Raw genomic sequence first — 18,411 nt, 5'->3', positions numbered from 1 at the left:
CATCTGCCGCAGCTCCGTGTCAGGAAGAACTATTCAGGGTTTTATTAATCTGCTTTTTGTTTATAAGTCATAACATTGCTTCAAAAAATGGGCTTAGCACGCTAAACAAATCATTGTGTTACTTTTTATATAGAATTAAAGAATTAACATGCATGATTTTCATGCAACTTATTTTATCACAACAATTTAATTTAATATGGTAAATGGAACAATTGTTAAATAAGAACTAAGTTTCTACTGGGCATGTGAGCGGTGATCAAACCCTATGGTGCTATGCATAATCCTGTATTTAATAACTACACCATAAATCATAGCAATAGGGATTAAGTGTATTGCAGGACTGTCCAGAATGCTCATTTTTATATTCACCAAGGGCTGTGGCAAACTTTTGATAAGAATAGAGATTTAAACCTATTATAATGCAAGAGAAAAAATAATTACCACCAGTGAGTTGGCAAAATTCATATTTCATGTACTTTGTTGACGGACTATATTTAGAAGAAAAATGTCCCCTTAACAATATTGCTTCCTTTTCCCTATTGAAGCAAATTACTGTATGTTAATAGAAGTTTATTTGGCCTCTGATCTGAGGTGAAGACAATTTATGAGCAACATTTTAAATAAATTATGACTTAGAGGTACAGTAAGTCTTTTATCAGTTGAGTCTGTAAAGGTGTAAATCCATAACATATTACATAGATTTCACTTTTTATTAACTTATTTGGTCGTTTTTCTATTTCAAGAAGGAATGAAAGATCTAATATACACTGTAGTGGAAAAAAAAAAGACTGACGTGCCATCATAACTATTACTAAGTTACCCGATGTGAAAGCTAGTTGTCAAAAAATTAGAAACCGTAGTTGTGCTCCCAGGTTGTGGCCTTTTGGAGGATGTTGCAGACATACTTATTTTCTTCACCTGCGTGGCCTCGTCTAGCTATATTACCATGTTGTGTCCATGTGGCGCTATAGTTAACTGTGCTTTTAAGAACCCATGCCCTTGATTAAACTACAGTAGACTCACAAACAAGTCCATAAGACAAGCCATTACAAATATATAACAGATTATAGCTTGTATTATCGATATCATGAAATAAATAAATTAAATGGCATTAGCATCAAAAATGTACTTTTTTGTAATAACTTTAACTCCATACCACCATACCAAACCAAAACTCAACAGCAACCTAGCAATTGCAAAAATCTGCATGGTGTATGGAAGACCGCATGAGCTTAGCCTTTCAAAACTGAGGATCAACTATATTCTGGTTCATTTTTTAAGCCCTTGCTGTCATTTGTTTTGACCAGCGTCTTCATTATTTATACGCCAACGTTGTTCCCTTTTGTTTGGGAAAAATTCTTTAATCCGTCAAACTACACTGATCAGATATTTGTATTCGGATTATTTATTTATTTATGCTTCATTTGAGATTTTGCTGTTTGCTTTCAGGATGTTGAATGATACAAGTCATGCATTATAATGTCATGGAAGTGATGCATTTGACGAAACATTTAATTCCACCAAAAAAGATAGCAGGACCCCCAAACTATACAGTGATTCCGTACTGACCATCTCAGCTACATCTTTATGTTAGACAGATGATGACTCCATGTTAATGTTTGTTCCATGTACATCTGGTCAAACTGTTCATGTTGTCTTCACATGTTTCTGTACGTTTTCTGTCTTCGTTATGCTAAATGGTGTTACGATGTTTTAATTTTGTTGTACATTGACAAAGGCATGGTCTGTGATCAATGCAAGGGTTCTTTTGTTTCTTATGTCAAATATGATTTGATCATACATCCAAATCAATAAATTTTTAATTATCAGCTGTCAGGTGTATTCTGGTTTTTGGAGACTCTGGATGTGGTACATTTTCAAATCGTTTAGCTTTGAGTAAATGACACTCTCAGAAAACAGTACAAAACTGTCACTGGGGCAAAAAAAACAACAACTGATTTGTACACATTATGTACTAATATGCACTTTTAAAGTACTAATAATATACTAATATGTGCCATATAGGGGTAAAATACTGCCCTAGTGACAACTTTGTACCTTTTTTTCTGAGCATGTACAATTTTGTGTCCCATATTTTTTCCCACTTTTTTTTTTTTTACAAGCATTACACACATAAGTCACACTTTTTTTTTTTTACTGAGACATGTTACATAAACAATTACTTAAAATAAAGCATGAAAAATAGCTAGTTTAAAACACATTAAATGTCTGTATTACCCCATAAAATCATAATTTCACAATTTTAACAATCTGTTGAAATGATATTCCATGCTTAGAAGTAAGCATTATTACATTTTTAAATTATTAATACTTTTTAAATGATTAACTAATGTTAATGAGCTAAACTTAATGATTATCTGTCCTAAATTTTATGACCAACCCTGTCGCCTACATTAATGTTACATTAAAAAACTGTGATGTGCAGGAAGTGACATCATTTAAATGATGTTTTATTAAAGGCACAATATGTAAGATTTTTTTATTAGAATATCCAAAAACCACTAGAACAGTGTTATATATTTTTCTGACTTGTGTACTTACATTATCCCAAATGTTTCGAAGAATGTTTAAATCCAGAGAAATAAGCCATTTTAACTAGTGACACGGAGCGTGTCCATAGTGTCATTGTGTCACCTGCCAATGACGTCATAACCCCTCGATTTCCGATTTTGTTTTGTAGAAAACATGGAAACACCAAAGATGCTTTAATATGTTGTGCGTTTTAATAGACGGGTGACGACAGCACAGCGTAGCATTATAACAGAACTTTCAAATGTATCTAGTATAATAAAACTGCTTTTTTCCCCCACATACGCACGACCGGAAGGAGTGGAAGCGGTCGACTGTGGCATAATAAAAGCTCCGCTGCTTTCGAGCCGTGTGTCACGCTCGTTCAGCGGCCTCGTTTCGCTTCGACGGCTTTCCGCCTCATTCTGCTTCATTCTACTACGTTAATAAATCATTAGCTCATCCATGAACATGATTTCTGCCGAGTCCTGTCGGATTGCTTCGGCTGTGGGGATGAAGACCACAACTCCCATGATTCCACACTCAGTCAGGACATCATCAAACTATGCCTTTGTCTCCTTGTTTATTTTGAATACGCGCCCTCTAGTGGCGAAAATGACATATTGTGCCTTTAAGAAAGTTCAGGAGGAGCACGATCAGATAATCAACCAATTCAGCACAGGTGGAGCTCGTCTAGTTAATCATCTTAACTAGCACAATACATATATATATTTATATATATATACACTCTAAAAAATGCTGGGTTAAATATAACCCAGCGCTGGGTTAAAAAGGGACAAACCCAGCTATTGGGTTGTTTTGACCCAGTGGTTGGGATGTTTTGAACCCAACCGCTGAGTCAAAACAACCCAATAACTGGGTTAAAACAACCCAAAAGCTGGGTTTGTCCCTTTTTAACCCAGCATTTTTTAGAGTGTACAGCCAATTTACCTCTGTCCCTCCACCCCAACTCCTCACTCTTAACTATTCTCATCCCAGATTAGGGATGGGGGAGTTCTCTGGGTTTGGGCTATATTCCGAGCTCAGGGCCATCCCTCAGGACAATACGCAAAATATGATAAACTATTTGCTCAATCCGATTATATGTAAGTGTGAACTCGTGAAATACTTTTTATAGTATGACAGGAAGACAAGTACTTTTATTATTTATTTTTTTATTTTTAGAATGTTGTAGTGTGGCCTGCATTTGTCAAGATCAAATATTTAACCTTGTAACACAATAATAATTTTGCTGTTACTTCTATAATTATGAAATTACATAAGCGTTTAAGATGTATTTAGACACTTTGGCAACAGGGTTGACGATTTTTTTCACAGCACTGAAAATCATTTGGTGTACAAATAGTTTTCACTCAGAAATTGCTAGAAATTTCACAGTGAGTGCCAAACAGCATTTAACGTTGAGTTTAATTTAGCAATAAAATAGTATTTCCTTGTAAAACGTACTCCAGTAATCATCATAACTTTACAAATTTGAAAATCTTTTTTTTTATAGTTTGTCCAATTGTTTAAAAATGCCCTAATATAGGATTTCAGGCCACATTTTGAGCACTGTTTGTTGAATGTGACAAATGCTCAGTCATGTTGGACAACTCTGAATATCCTGCAGTGCAGAACTGGACACTTTGTCCTTAATTCAAACTTATCAAAAACTTCTTGCAGCAAGGTGACAAAAAAGTGATTTGATTAAGATGTAATAAGGATAGTCTGTGGGGCTTTTAGTGTGTTTATGTGTATTGTAACAAAAAGCCCAGAGTCATCCATCGCACACTGAACAAACATAACAACAAAAGGATGTGAACGGGCAGTTTACATTGTCAACAAGATGTCTATCTCCTGCTTTCAATCCACCTACCCCCCGCTTTCCTTTATATATACGCACATCAGGCACATTTGGTTTCCCTTGAGAGTTCAAAACAAGATATTGGAGTGCCTTGTGCTTGGAGTACCCTTGCTCTCTCCTCCTCTGCATTGCCCTCTGGAGCTGCAGCAGTTCTCTGCAGGCTGGATCTGGGGTGGGGTGAGCTGGCGTCGGGCCCAGTGCAGCTCCTCAGGCACAGACACACACAAGCACTGAGCTCTGGGTTCCTGTGTCTCATGTCTGTCTCTGTCCTGGCTTGGTCTGACCGACCACATGCGTCCTACTGCTAAAGAAAAGAGTCAACTGCATGTGTTCGCTGTCAAAAAACAGTTTTATCTTGTGATGTTAAAATTGTTGACATGGATCCTCCAGCTGTGCCATGATGGAGCTGGAAACTCTGCTTCACAATTAACAACAGCTTCAGTCGTTGTTATCTCTGCCATCTTCTACCAGGGGTGTAGCCATCATTTCAGAAGTGAGGGGGACAGAAATATTATATATATATATATATAAAACATTACAATATAACATTTCTGTAATATATATAACCTACCTACCAGTCAATAGTTTTTGAACAGTAAGATTTTTAATGTTTTAAAATGTCTCTTCTGTTCACCAAGCCTGCATTTATTTGATCCAAAGTACAGCAAAAGCAGTAATGTTGTGAAATATTTTTACTATTTAAAACAACTGCTTTCTATTTGAATATATTTTAAAATGTAATTGATTGCTGTGATCAAAGCTGAATTTTCAGCATCATTACTCCAGTCTTGAGTGTCACATGATCATTCTAATATGCTGATTTGCTGCTCAAGAAATCTTTTTTAAATTATTATTATCAATATTTAAAACAGTTGAGTAAATTTTTTCAGGATTCGTTGATGAATAGAAGGATCCAAAGATTTAAAAAAAGCTTTTATAAAAACATTATACACTATACCATTCAAAAGCTTAGAGTCTGTATAATATTTATTTTTTCGAAAATAAATTGTAGAAATTAATGCTCTTATTTAGCAAGGATGCTTTAAATTGATCAAAAGTGATGATAAAGACATTTATAATGTTACAAAAGATTTCTATTTCAGATAAATGCTGTTCTTCTGAACTTTCTATTCATCAAAGAAACTGGGCTGTTTTCAACATCATAATAATGATAAATGTTTTTTGAGCAGCAAATCGGAATGATTTCTGAAGGATCGTGTGACTGAAGTAATGATGCTAAAAATTTAGCTTTGAAATCACAATAAATTACATTTTAAAATATATTCAAATAGAAAGCAGTTATTTTAAACAGTAAAAATATTAAAATTTTTACTGTTTTGCTGTACTTTGGATCAAATAAATGCAAGCTTGGTGAACAGAAGAGACTTCTTAAAAAAAACATGAACAATCTTACTGTTCATAAACTTTTGACTGGTAGTGTATAGGCAACTTTAATTTTTCTCTTATTTCTAGATTTTAATTGACCTATCGGTAAGCCCCCCCCCTTAGTTACTGTTGCTCCCTCAGATAAACAAACGGAGTTCCTCAATGTCGAAAACCTTGTCCCACGAATGTTTTTGCACAATTTTGGACACAGAAGGGCCACCATTCAAGTGGGAATTAAATATTAAATATAGATACAACATGCAGGATCAACACTGTTCATGTACCCCAGAGTATGATTCATTTAATGTACATTTAACCAGTTTATTATGGAGAGGCACTGAAATGTAGACCTTCGTTTATGTGTTTTTGACTTACTGTACATGATGTGAGAACAGTTCCCTGTTTAGGTTTGTAATAGCATTGACTCACTAACTTTAATGTTAACGTTAGCTGGTTTTAGCCAGAGATACCTTGCTGAAGCACAAGCTGACATTAATGTTCTGCTTGAGCAGATGAAAATGGTAACTTAAAGGGGTCATATGATGCAATTTCAAGTTTTCCTTTCTCTTTGGAGTGTTACAAGCTCTTGGTGCATAAAGAAGATCTGCAAAGTTGCAAAGACTAAAGTCTCAAATCCAAAGAGATATTCTTTATAAAAGTTAAGATTCAACCACGCCTACCTAAAACGGCTCGTTCTAACACGCCCCCACATATCTACCTCACTATGTGGAAATATTAGCATAATGCCACCCAAATGTGCACGCAAAGAAAGAAGGCGTGGTTTCAGGAACAGCAGTAGTGTTGATGCAGCCATGTCAGGGAGACGCTGTGTTTCAGTGCAAAAGCACTTTATTAGGCCTTCCGGAAGTAGATGCAATTAGGAATCATTGGTTAAGATTTATTTACAACAGAACAGCACAATCCAGATGTTCGAATTTTATGGACGACAGTTTTTTGAACCTAGAATAGTACAAGGCTGGCTGTGCACAAAGGCTATTTCTAAAAAAAAAAAAAAAAGGGTCAATTCCGACTTTGCTATGACAATCTGGCGCTTCTGAATCAGCAACTGTAAGTATGTTTTGTTATTAGTTTAAGTATTTGCTATTGACTGTAGAAATGCTGAGTTTTGCGCAGCGCAGAGTAATGCGTTGTGTGTGTGTGTGTGTGAGGGGAACAGGGTCACATCACAGGAGAGTGAACTGTCTGTCAGAAATCATAGCACGTCAGCTGTCTTAACCGCGGCTTGTGTACTGCATCATAACTGTCTGTCACGCGACTCTGTTGCCCTTTCGGGCTTGAACTGATGGTAAAACTAAGGACATTATATTTATATATATACATTATATTATATATAGTCTTGATATTTACTTTGAAAGCTGACGCTGGCGATTATGGTAAGGGGCGTTACATTTCCGACGCATGCTTGTGGTGTTCGGCCAATCACAATGCACTGGGTCAGCTGGCCAATCAGAGCAGACTGCGCTTGTCAAAGGAGGGGGCTTTGTTGAAAACAAGCGTTTGAGAGAGGCGGGGCATAGAGGACCTACAATAATGTACAGTATTTGAAAATGAATGTGTTTTTTGAACATTAAAGCATGTCAACACGTCCCACGTGATCTACGCCCATGTCTGCTACACTGATTGAGGATTTATCAGTCACGAAAAAAGAGTGCCCTAATGGAGGCCCTGAGTTATATGTTATCTGAGTTCAGACAGGGTTCTGAGTGCAAAGTCAGTGTCCTTGGATCATTTTTATTAGAAAGTATATATATTTAAAAGAAGTGTATATATTTAGTGTGTTTATATAGTGTATCTATCTATCTATATTGGTAATTTGTATTTAGTGTGTATGTATGTATGCATGTATGCATATATATATATATATATATATATATATATATATATATATATATATATAAAACATATTTTTTATTTATACAGTATATACTTATATAAATACTACCTTTTAGTACATAAATATTCTCTATATTCTCTCTAATATAAATATATATTCTCTAAGTGACAGAATAAAATTCTATTCTATTCTATTATTATATATTTTAAAGGGGTCATATGATGTTGCTAAAAAGAACATTATTTTGTGTATTTGGTGTAATGTTATGTGTTTATGCGGTTTAAGGTTCAAAAAACACATTATTTTCCACATAATGTACATTATTGTTTCTCCTCCATGCCCCGCCTTTCTGAAACAAGTCGATTTTTACAAAGCTCATTGGTCTGAAAAGCGAGGTGTGCTATGATTGGCCAGCTATCCAGTGCGTTGTGATTGGCCAAATACCTCAAGCGTGTGACAGAAATGTTACGACCCTTCCCATACTTTAATGATGCCGTGTCGTCCACGGTGAAAGCCGATCCGGTGATCCACAGCACGAAGTTGATGTATTTCCTCAGCGACCAGCACGGATCAGCTCCAGGCATGACGAAGCGGATATCGTCCTCTTTTGGAAGACCAAACAAAGTAGTTTCGCTTTCACAACGAAACACACAGCGTCTTCACGACATGGTGGCAGCAACAATACTACAGCGAGAATAAAAGTTCTTCTTTCTTTCCTTTTTTCTTTGCGTGAACGTTTGGGCGGCGTTATGCAAATCTTCCCACATCGTGACGTAGACATGTGGGGGCGTGTTGGAATGAGCCATTTTAGGTAGTCGTGGTTGACTCTTAACTTTTATAAAGAATATCTCTTTGGATTTGAGACTTTAGTCTTTTGCAACTTTACAGATCTTCTTTATTAACACTCCAAAGAGAAAGGAAAAATTGAAATTGCATCATATGACCCCTTTAATAAATAAATCAAGATAAAGCTTTAATTATTTATTAATGATACATTTAATAGAAGGTTCCAATTGTGACAACTTACCCAATATAGTGTAAAAATAAAAACCCTGAGAACTATTCAATGGAGTAAAACGTGTGACAACTAGCCCCTTCTCCTCTATACCAAAGACTAAAAAATTAATGTTGCATTGGCTTCTGAATTAATTCTGAAGGGAACACACACACACACAGATGTAAATACTCATAAATCAGATGGAAAGTCGGGGCTAATGGGACTTTGCATTTCCCTTAGTCAGGCCTCTGGCACGTACAGTGCTGCTAGTCACTCCCTTAAAGATGGAAACTCACCCTGCACAGCTCAATACAGATGAATCATGCATATCCCGCTGTCATCATGCAGGACTTTTCCTGTATTTGAATGCAGCATTCATATTTTGACAACTGCAAGTCTTTCAAATCTGTTTGGTGAAGCTTTGAATGATCCGCGACCATCTGAAGCACATCATGCTGCATCAGTCAGAGCTGCAGATGGTATTGTTGTTCCTGCAAGTGTCATGTGTTCTGATTACCTGATAAAGCGTTTTCCCCTTCTCACTGACTGTGCTGCTCTGAAATCATCGGACTTCGTAATATTAATGCATGCATCAATCTGTACATCCACCCATCCATTCATTCAGTCTGTGCCTTTCCTTGGCTCACTTTATGGTTTCTTCCTCTTCGCATTATCTCTGTAATGCTGCCGTCAGCCATGTTTAATAATTAAAGGCATGTCCATCAATTCGTCCTTCTTACGTAAACTATGCACAGTGCTTTTTGTCAAACCAAGGCTAGTAAAAGTTGATGCACCGTATGGAAAGGAACAGTAATAGCTCTGAACATATGTGCGTTACATAGTTTAGGGAATTGAAATTGAAAAGAGAAGGGGGAAAAGTCCTGCAGTTTGTGTTTTTTTGTCAGTTAGCATGTTTTTTATGCTGTCCATATGCATATGTGCCACTTGTATCAGCACATGCATCTATCAGTCTGTACATGAAATGCTTATACAGTGCATGTGCTGCTTCTGTCGGTCTATCAGTCAGTACATCTAGCCTTTTAATAGGTTGCAGTGGCTGAGCATTGGTTGACCTCACTGTTCCCAGAATACTGATCTCTCCTTACAGCTGTGTCAGCCTGCGGCACTGAGAACGGGAGGAGACTTTGAGTCATCATTCATCAACATGTATACACTATATACAGCTCACGCTGTCATTTAAGTTCCATCAGACTCGTTGGAGAGGATCGTCTGGTTGTTGGTAATGTGATCGTGTCAGTGCACAGAAGAGCTCTGCTGTCCTCCATTTATTGTTATATATCTGCTGGTGATACATGCATATGTTTATACTATTTAACCTTTTTGGAGAGCAAGAAATTGTGCAGTTGATAAATGTTGGCACTGATGTTTTTACAGTAATGCAATTTATGTCATTTTTTATTGACAAAAACATATTCAAGTACTTGTTCATAAGTGCAACTTTCCAATATATATATATATATATATATATATATATTTATATATATATTATGTCGGCGTATCCAAAAAAAATTAAATTATATTACAAAAACATCAATAACACTTTACAATAAGGTTCCATTTGTTAACATTAGTTAACTACATTAGTTAACATAAACTAACAATGAATACTTTTTAAAAGCATTTATTAATATCAATGTAAATTTCAGCATTTACTAATACATTATTAAAGGTTAAAATATGTATCTGTCAATAATATTTCATGAACCTTTAACGTTAACAATTAGGACCTTATTGTAAAGTGTTACCAATATATCATGATATAAATACATGTTTGCAGCCTGTAATTATCATTATTATAATAATTATTACTTAAAGCACTTAAACTCCTTTCAGCTACCTTGCAGGATTTATTATTATTATTTACTTTTATTATTTTTTACATACAAAATATTGAATCCTGATAATTGCTGTTTGCAGCTATATTTAAATTATTATTATTATTAAATCTAAAAATTTTAAATCTTCTAAAAACTTCTTTGTATAACATTATGAATTTCAAGCCATACAGATTGGATTTCTGCGATATTCTCCAAAATAATGTCTGATTACATGTAAATGTAATACCTTGAATGTAAGTTGCTTTGGATAAAAAGCATATCTGCCAAATGTTAAATATCATTTTAGAAGAAGGTCGAAGAGTTGGCACTTATCACAGAATATACTTAAATGTTTTATGACACAAACATATTTGTATAACTTTTATCAGTAATAAATACTCATGAAATCCTTATTTTGACTTTTGTCTATTAACATATGAGTTAATTTCCTTCACTCAGGTTCAGTGTGACTCCTACCCCGATCTCAGGATCGTCGTGCTCAGTTTTTAGAGATTGTTGGCAGTATGAAAGTCACTCTTCTTAGACATCACATCATCAGCTGTAGTTTTTAGCTTTCCAAACATCCTTGACTTGTGATGGCAGTTCACATATAATTTTATTTTATTTTCTCAAAATTGGATTGTTATCATTGATTATTTTTTTGCACAGAAACACACTGGTTGAGTATGTTTCCTTTGATGGAATTTGAAGATGTTGACAAATGAGCAAATGAGTGCTTCTTTATTTTATTTTATTGTGAAGCATGAAGAGCAGAGAGTTTTGTGCCAGTGCTTCTGAGCTCTCTTTCCCTCTCCCACTCTCTCCCTCCATCATTCTCTCAAGAGCAGTCAAGGACGGTCAGGTCAGAAATGCTCAGCAGCTCTGCAGTCTTCCATGAAGCAGAGAATTCAGCAGTTTAGGGTGCGTGCGTGAATGAGTGAGTGAGTGAGTGGGTAAAGAGCTGCCTGCTGCAAAGAATGTCTCACTCACTGCCACTGAAACAAGTCTTGGCATCGGAACGTCAAATAAATGCAAACAAGTGTGAATGTGACAGTCAGAAATGTATGTATAACGAACAATGAATGTAAAAATATAAGGGCCATAAGCCTCTTCAATGTCAGCTTGGCAGCATCAAGGAGATTCACTACAGTGTGGTGCAATGTGTCCAGGTGTATCAGTTGCAACTATTTCTACAGGGAAAAAAAATATTGCTTGCTCTTTAAAAATTAATTGTGATATATGCATGTTTCTTTTTGTGTTTTATCGGTTACAGCTTTTGGTAAGCGATGGAGAACTTTACTCCCCCCTTCTCTCTCTCTTTCTGCCTCCCCCTCTACTGTGGTGCTGACTCACTGTCACTGGCCCAGAATATGCTGTCTGCCTGCATTATACCCAGCTCACCTTCCTATCAATTAATGCCACCTCAGCACCCGAATAAAAGCTAAGAGCAAATGATGTGCTAAAATCAGATTATATAAAAATATTGAGTTTAATGTTCAGACTTCACCACTCTACTGACTGACACATTATGCTGTGAATGCATATTAATAGAGCAAAGAATTGGTGTTTACAATTATTGTGGAAAAATATCAGCAATTTTGGTGGTGGTCTAGTTGGTGTCCTGTGTTGGACATCTCACTTTCACACAAGTACAGGAGAGGACATGAATTCTGCAACACAGTAAATTATCCCTCACATGGAGGATAGCTGGAAGAGAACGTGCAGCTACTGCCATCTAGTGGAAACAAGAAACTCCTGCCATAGGTAACTGTTAATGTGAACGATTAAAGGAAATTGAACATTAACTGTTTACTCACCATTGTGGTGTTCCAAACCTGTCAGGTTAGACGCCATATTGAATTCAACTGGGATGAAAACGGGGCTGTGAGGGATAGACTTTACTCCAGGGGTCACTAAACTCGATCCTGGAGGGCCGGTGTCCTGCAGAGTTTAGCTCCAAGCCTCCAACCCTAACCAAACACACCTGAACAAGCTAATCAAAGCCTTACTAGGTATACTTGAAACTTCCAGACAGGTTTGTTGAGGCAAGTTGGAGCTAAACTCTGCAAGACACCGGCCCTCCAGGACCGAGTTTGGTGACCCCTGCTTTACACCGTGGCATGCGCTGTAAAGGTCCTAGATCATGCAATTTCATAACTCAAAACTTTAAAAACTATTTTATGGAGTTTTTAGCTTTTTTTCTGTAAAATATTTTGTCAGCTGAACAACTGGTATGTTGTTAAACTAGGCTATATTACAAATTCACTGAACACGTTTTCATTCCTGTTAAAAATGAAGAGTGCTGATTAACTATTTTTCTAGGCCAAAACCCCAAAATGTCTTTGGTTAAATGCCTGAAATAAGGCTTGTGGTTAACACAAGCTCAAGATATTTTCTTGTTTTATTCTACGTCATAATGCCCCCCCCCTATAAAGGAAGTCGTGGCCTAATGGTTAGAGAATTGGACTCGCAACGGGTTCGAGTCTCGTACCAGCAGGGATTGTAGTGAATGTACAGCACTCTCTCCCACCTTCAATACCACCACTGAGGTGCCCTTGAGCAAGGCACCGAACCCCCAACTGCTCCCCGGGTGCCACAAGATAAATGGCTGCCCACTGCTCCGGGTGTGTGTGTGTTCACTGCTGTGTGTGTGCACTTTGGATGGGATAAATGCAGAGCACTAATTCTGAGTATGGGTCACCATACTTGGCCTCACGTCACTTTATATATTTTTAAATGATTTTTACTTGTCTTGAAAATGGTGGTTGTATTTACAGAATATGGTTAGCAGCTAATTTTTTGGCGATTGTAGCCTATTTACGCTTAAAATATTTGTGAAAATTGGCATGATGAACAAAATGTGTAAGAATCATAAACTTCTGCTGGTCACAAAACTTATTTTCTGCAATAATCAAAAAGCCAGTGGAAAAGTCTTTCGTCGAGAGACAAAAGGTGGTGCCAACCTTACAAAAATATGTCATCACTGCAACACTCTATTATGTATGAAAACGAACATTTTAGCATTTAGCTGTAAATAATTACTGTATTTTATGTTGTAGAAAAATGTGAACGTATCTTCAAGTAGCCTATATTGCTTCACTAAATCAAACACCTCTATTCTAAAAACCCATTGAAATTCAAAGGGATTTTTAAATTTTTAAATTTGTTTGATACAGTAATCTGAGCATAACATTAGTAGCCTAATTCTTTGAATAATTAATCTGTATTATGAATGGGCCAGACATACTTTCTTTTCTGCTGAAACATCAAAACACAAAGTTCAACTTCCAGAATGCGGATATTCTGGGGTTTCCAGGACATTGACTGTTGTCATTATTTTATTTATTTATTTATGTCTAATTTAATTTGATTAACCCTTTCATGCATGGTGTCCACATTTGTGGACAGTTAATTTAACTCAATTTAGGGTTCATTTATGATGGTAATTTTCTCCAAACCACTTGAGGTCAGTGTCAGTAGATTGACAGCAATATTGTAACAGTGGCTAATATCTTACATTCCAAATATTCATTGCTTGATGACATCATTAATCCAAGATGGCTGACAGTGATAGCAATGTGCTAAATGCCCCAGGCATATCTGTGAAAAACTTTTATATAAGGAAGTCAATTGAGGTAAAAAAAAAAATATTAGTATGTACAGTAAAGTATGATGAATATGTTAGTATTTTATAATCTAAAATTTAGAGTAAAATGTCGTTTTTATTCACTAAAAAACACGTATGTGGACGTCATGCAACAGTGGAGTCAGATTGCATAAAGTCTAACTTCTGTAACCTGCGAGTATATCTATTCTATTTTTTCAAAGATGTTATGAATTGTCTTATATTGTAATAAAACAGACATTTAACAAATATATCAACATAAATAACCATTTAGAAGTACATATTACAGCATTAAATGGCAATTTTACACATACATATGGAGACAAATTCCAAACAGGGAAGCGTAGGTCAAGGAGTCAGTACAGAATAATAGAGATTAACATTTTAGTTTTTTCAAAGATGTTATGAATTGTCTTATATTGTAATAAAACAGGCATTTAACAAATATATCAACATAACCATTTAAAATGACATATTACAGCATTAAATGGCAATATTACACATGCATATGGAGACAAATTAGCATTTTGCCTTCGAAACAGGGACAGCATACGTCAAGGAGTCAGTACAGAATAATAATAATCAGAATAATAATGATAATAATCAGCAGTGAATGTTTTCCATGATTTGCCCATATTGCTAATAGGTTTCCGCATATATGTAACTACTGTTATTGTTCCTACAATATGTGTTTTATTGTTATTATATTGTAATATTATTGTTTTTAATAACTGAGCTGATATAAATAGCATAACATGCCATTAAAAAAACACACAATATTCCATATTGTCAGCTGTGGCTTTATGTCCCATTTTACGCCTTTGTTGCATGGTGTCCACATACGTGGACAGTTAAATATTTTTTTAATAAAACTGAATTTTGTAAAAATGGAAATGGATTTCAATTTTAGCATCATAATAAAGTAATAAAAAGAATCATAAAAAAATCTAGATAATGTTTTCCATAATTAATGCATGAAAGGGTTAATGCAATTAGTGCCTATCAAATGTGATTGAGTTGAATCAGCAATTTGGCGGGCGCACTAGCCAATCAGAGACCAGCGGGAGGGTCCATCGTCATCAACACTATATAAAGCCTTGCCGCGTAAGGGAATGTACAGAGTACTTCTTCTAACCCTAACGCTCTCTGGCTTCCTGTACGGTATTTATACTGTTTTGTCTTAGGCTTTCAGCATATTACAGGAAGCTTTCCGCGTTTCACATGCTTCTAAAAAAAAGCTATAGAGTACTCTGATGCTCGGTCTCACAGGTTTGACTGTTCGTGCGCGGACAGTCCGGCTGCCGCGAAGAGTTCAACTCTGCCGCACATGCGTCGGCTCTGTGGGCGTTCAGCACGCTGAGCAGAATAAATTGAGCATGGCGAACTTTTGCGGACCTCTCCACTGATCCTGCAAATAAGCCCGCGCTCAAACACTCACTGCAGGGTTGGATTCCTCCGAGATGCCATTTGATTGTGCTTTGCTTTGTGTACAGCGAGCTTGTGTAAGTGCTCTGATTGAATCATGCCTCGCGCTTTTTGTTTTTTGACTCTTCTGGCCTAGTGTTTGGTTTGTTCTAAACGTGTTTTTTACTATAGAGCAGCAAAGGTGACCTCCCACCCACTGTTAAACTGCCTGAAGGTCGTCTGATGGCGCCCCTGCTTAATTTTCTGTAAGCTGCCTGTAAAAAGCAGTGACGGTTTTTGTTCTGTTTAGTGATTAAATGAGTGGTAGTCTGTGTTACCACACTGGAAAAATATAAACGTTTTTTTTCCATTCTTTCTCTATAAAACCGGTTTAATAACTACTGGAAGTGTTTGGCTTTTGTACTTTGTGTTGAATGTGTAAATGTTTGAGTTTTGTATAAAGTGGCTATTAAAGGAATGTTGCCAGTATGCGTTTCTAAACATTATGAAATTTATGGTTTAAAAACTGTTGTATTTTAACAGATATAGGCTCAAATGGTTCTTAAACCACTGTGTACGTTCGAACGAATCTTAACTTTAAAGCACACAACTCCGCTTAAATTATGTATACGATGTGCACCTACAAATACAATCTGCTTTGCTGCCTATTGAGTGTGTGGTATCTGGAGAATGATTGAAGCATCAGCAGGTTCTGGAGCATCACATTTGGTTTTCAGGTACTGCGAATGCAATTGTGTGCATTAAACATTCTGGCTGCAACACTACTTGCAGGGTTTTTGTGGGTCTTAATTTGCCCTGTCAAATCAAGGGCAAACATTTCTAAAATTGGAGCATGTCTTAAAGCAGGGGTGCCCAACCCTGTTCCTGGAGATCTACCTTCCTGCAGAGTTCAGTTCCAACCCTGATCAAACACACCTGTCTGTAATTATCAAGTGCTCCTTCAGATCCTAATTAGTTGGTTCAGTTGTGTTGGAGCTGAACTCTGCAGGAAGGTAGATCTCCAGGAACCGGTTTGGGCACCGCTGTCTTAAAGGGTTAGTTCACCCCAAAATGAAAATTCTGTCATTAATTACTCACCCTCATGTCGTTCCAAACCCGTAAGACCTTCGTTCATCTTCGGAACACAAATTAAGATATTTTTGATTAAATATGAGAGCTCTCAGGCCCTGCATGGACAGCAACGCAACTGCAATGTTCCCAGGCCTAGAAATGTAGTAAGGACATCAGTAGAACAGTCCATGTGACATCAGTGGCTCAACTTCAATTTTGCGAAGCTACGAGAATACTTTTTGAGTGCAAAGAAAACAAAATAATTTATTTCAGTTCTTCTCCCCCGAGTTACGTGTTCCGCCATTTTGTCGAGTACCCAAGAGCGTAATCGACATAATCAGCTTTGTTGGACCGTTTTACTGATTTCCTTACTACGTTTCTGGACCTAGCTACGAAAATGCTTTTTGAGTGCAAAGAAAACAAAATAATTTATTTCAGTTCTTCTCCCCCGAGTTACGTGTTCCGCCATTTTGTCGAGTACCCAAGAGCGTAATCGACATAATCAGCTTTGTTGGACCGTTTTACTGATGTCCTTACTACGTTTCTGGACCTGGGAACATTAGGCTACAGTTGCGTTGCTGTCTATGCAGGGTCTGAGAGCTCTCAGATTTCATCAAAAATATCTTAATTTGTGTTCCGAAGATGAACGAAGGTCTTACAGGTTTGGAACAACACGAGGGTGAGTAATTAATGACAGAATTTTCATTTTGGGGTGAACTATCCCTTTAATGTCATGGCATTTAAATCTTGCATGCACTGCAATGTTTTTTTTCAATACAAATATCTAAACGTCTTTACATCAAGATTCCTTTAGTTGAAATGCATATTTAAAATATTACGTTTATATGTAAAATATGCATTTATCCTTAAGAACAAACATCTGTCAATGAGGTATGAAAACTTGTTTTCCCTTTTAATTAAGTTGATTTTCCTGAGCCCATTGGCAGTTATTTGTTTTTGGTTTAATCAAAAACTCTTCATTTTGGTGATTTCCTCAAACCCTTGTTTCTTAAGTGCCCTAAATGTGTACTGATTTAAAAATCTTCAGACATTTTCAGTACACTAAAATTTACTTCAATATTCTAGTAGTGGTTGGGAGCAGTGCTATTCAACATTTTTGTTGAATTATTATAATTTTTTTCAAACTTGGAAGCGTTGCTACAGCAATACAAGACGTTTACATTTTGACACCATATTGACATTCTTTTCCATTTAATTTACTGGTCTTACCTTTTATAAAACCTGCAGAAACTGACTTGTCATTAACCTTATACATGAATTTCAGACTGTTTTGGAGCTTGTTTTGGTTGTAATGTTTAACAGTTGTACAAACAATAGTTTGTCTGTGTACTTGTGTTTAACAGGCACAATAAGTATGGGAAATATTAGTTTTTTTAAAGGGGTTAAATGGACGAATGTGTTTTCTCTCTCTCTCTTTGGAGACATAATCAGGGTTGTAAATTGTATTTAGACAAACTACATATAGAAAACATTTTGAAGGTTAATCATCACTTTAAAAAAAAAAAAAAAGGTCTCGGGCCCCACAAAATAATGATAAAACACAATATCGTAACAACATAAGTTTGAAAAAGTGTCGTCTGAAACAGAATATGAAGTGTGGTTAATCAAACCAACAGCTCAATTTGGCTAAAGGCTAAAAATAATCGAAATCGTTATTTACAGTGATTTATTTGAACGAGTTAGATCATTTTTAACTAATCATTTCCCCCTCCATTTTTAAATCATTTTCTGTTCCTGTGTGTGTGATTGTCATGTGTCTCTGCCCGCAGCAGCTCGGGGAGGAAGAGCGGAACCCGCTCCCCAATACAGTCTACGTGTAGG

At 36.3% G+C, this 18,411-nt stretch overlaps 1 protein-coding gene across 1 annotated transcript in view; it reads left to right on the top strand.

Moving 5' to 3' along the window:
• The first annotated feature begins 18,341 nt into the window (after positions 1 to 18,341).
• LOC107576044 (transmembrane protein 178B-like) overlaps positions 18,342 to 18,411 on the top strand; it is a 2,452-nt gene continuing 2,382 nt past the window's right edge. The window contains exon 1 of the mRNA XM_016262318.1: positions 18,342 to 18,406. Coding sequence (XP_016117804.1) covers positions 18,342 to 18,406 — 65 coding nt within the window. The remainder of the gene's footprint in view (positions 18,407 to 18,411) is intronic.

This window comes from Sinocyclocheilus grahami, unplaced genomic scaffold, assembly GCF_001515645.1.
Source record: "Sinocyclocheilus grahami isolate Dianchi unplaced genomic scaffold, SAMN03320097.WGS_v1.1 scaffold31.1, whole genome shotgun sequence".
Taxonomy (NCBI): Eukaryota; Metazoa; Chordata; class Actinopteri; order Cypriniformes; family Cyprinidae; genus Sinocyclocheilus; species Sinocyclocheilus grahami.
This window is presented reverse-complemented; position numbering and strand designations above follow the sequence as displayed.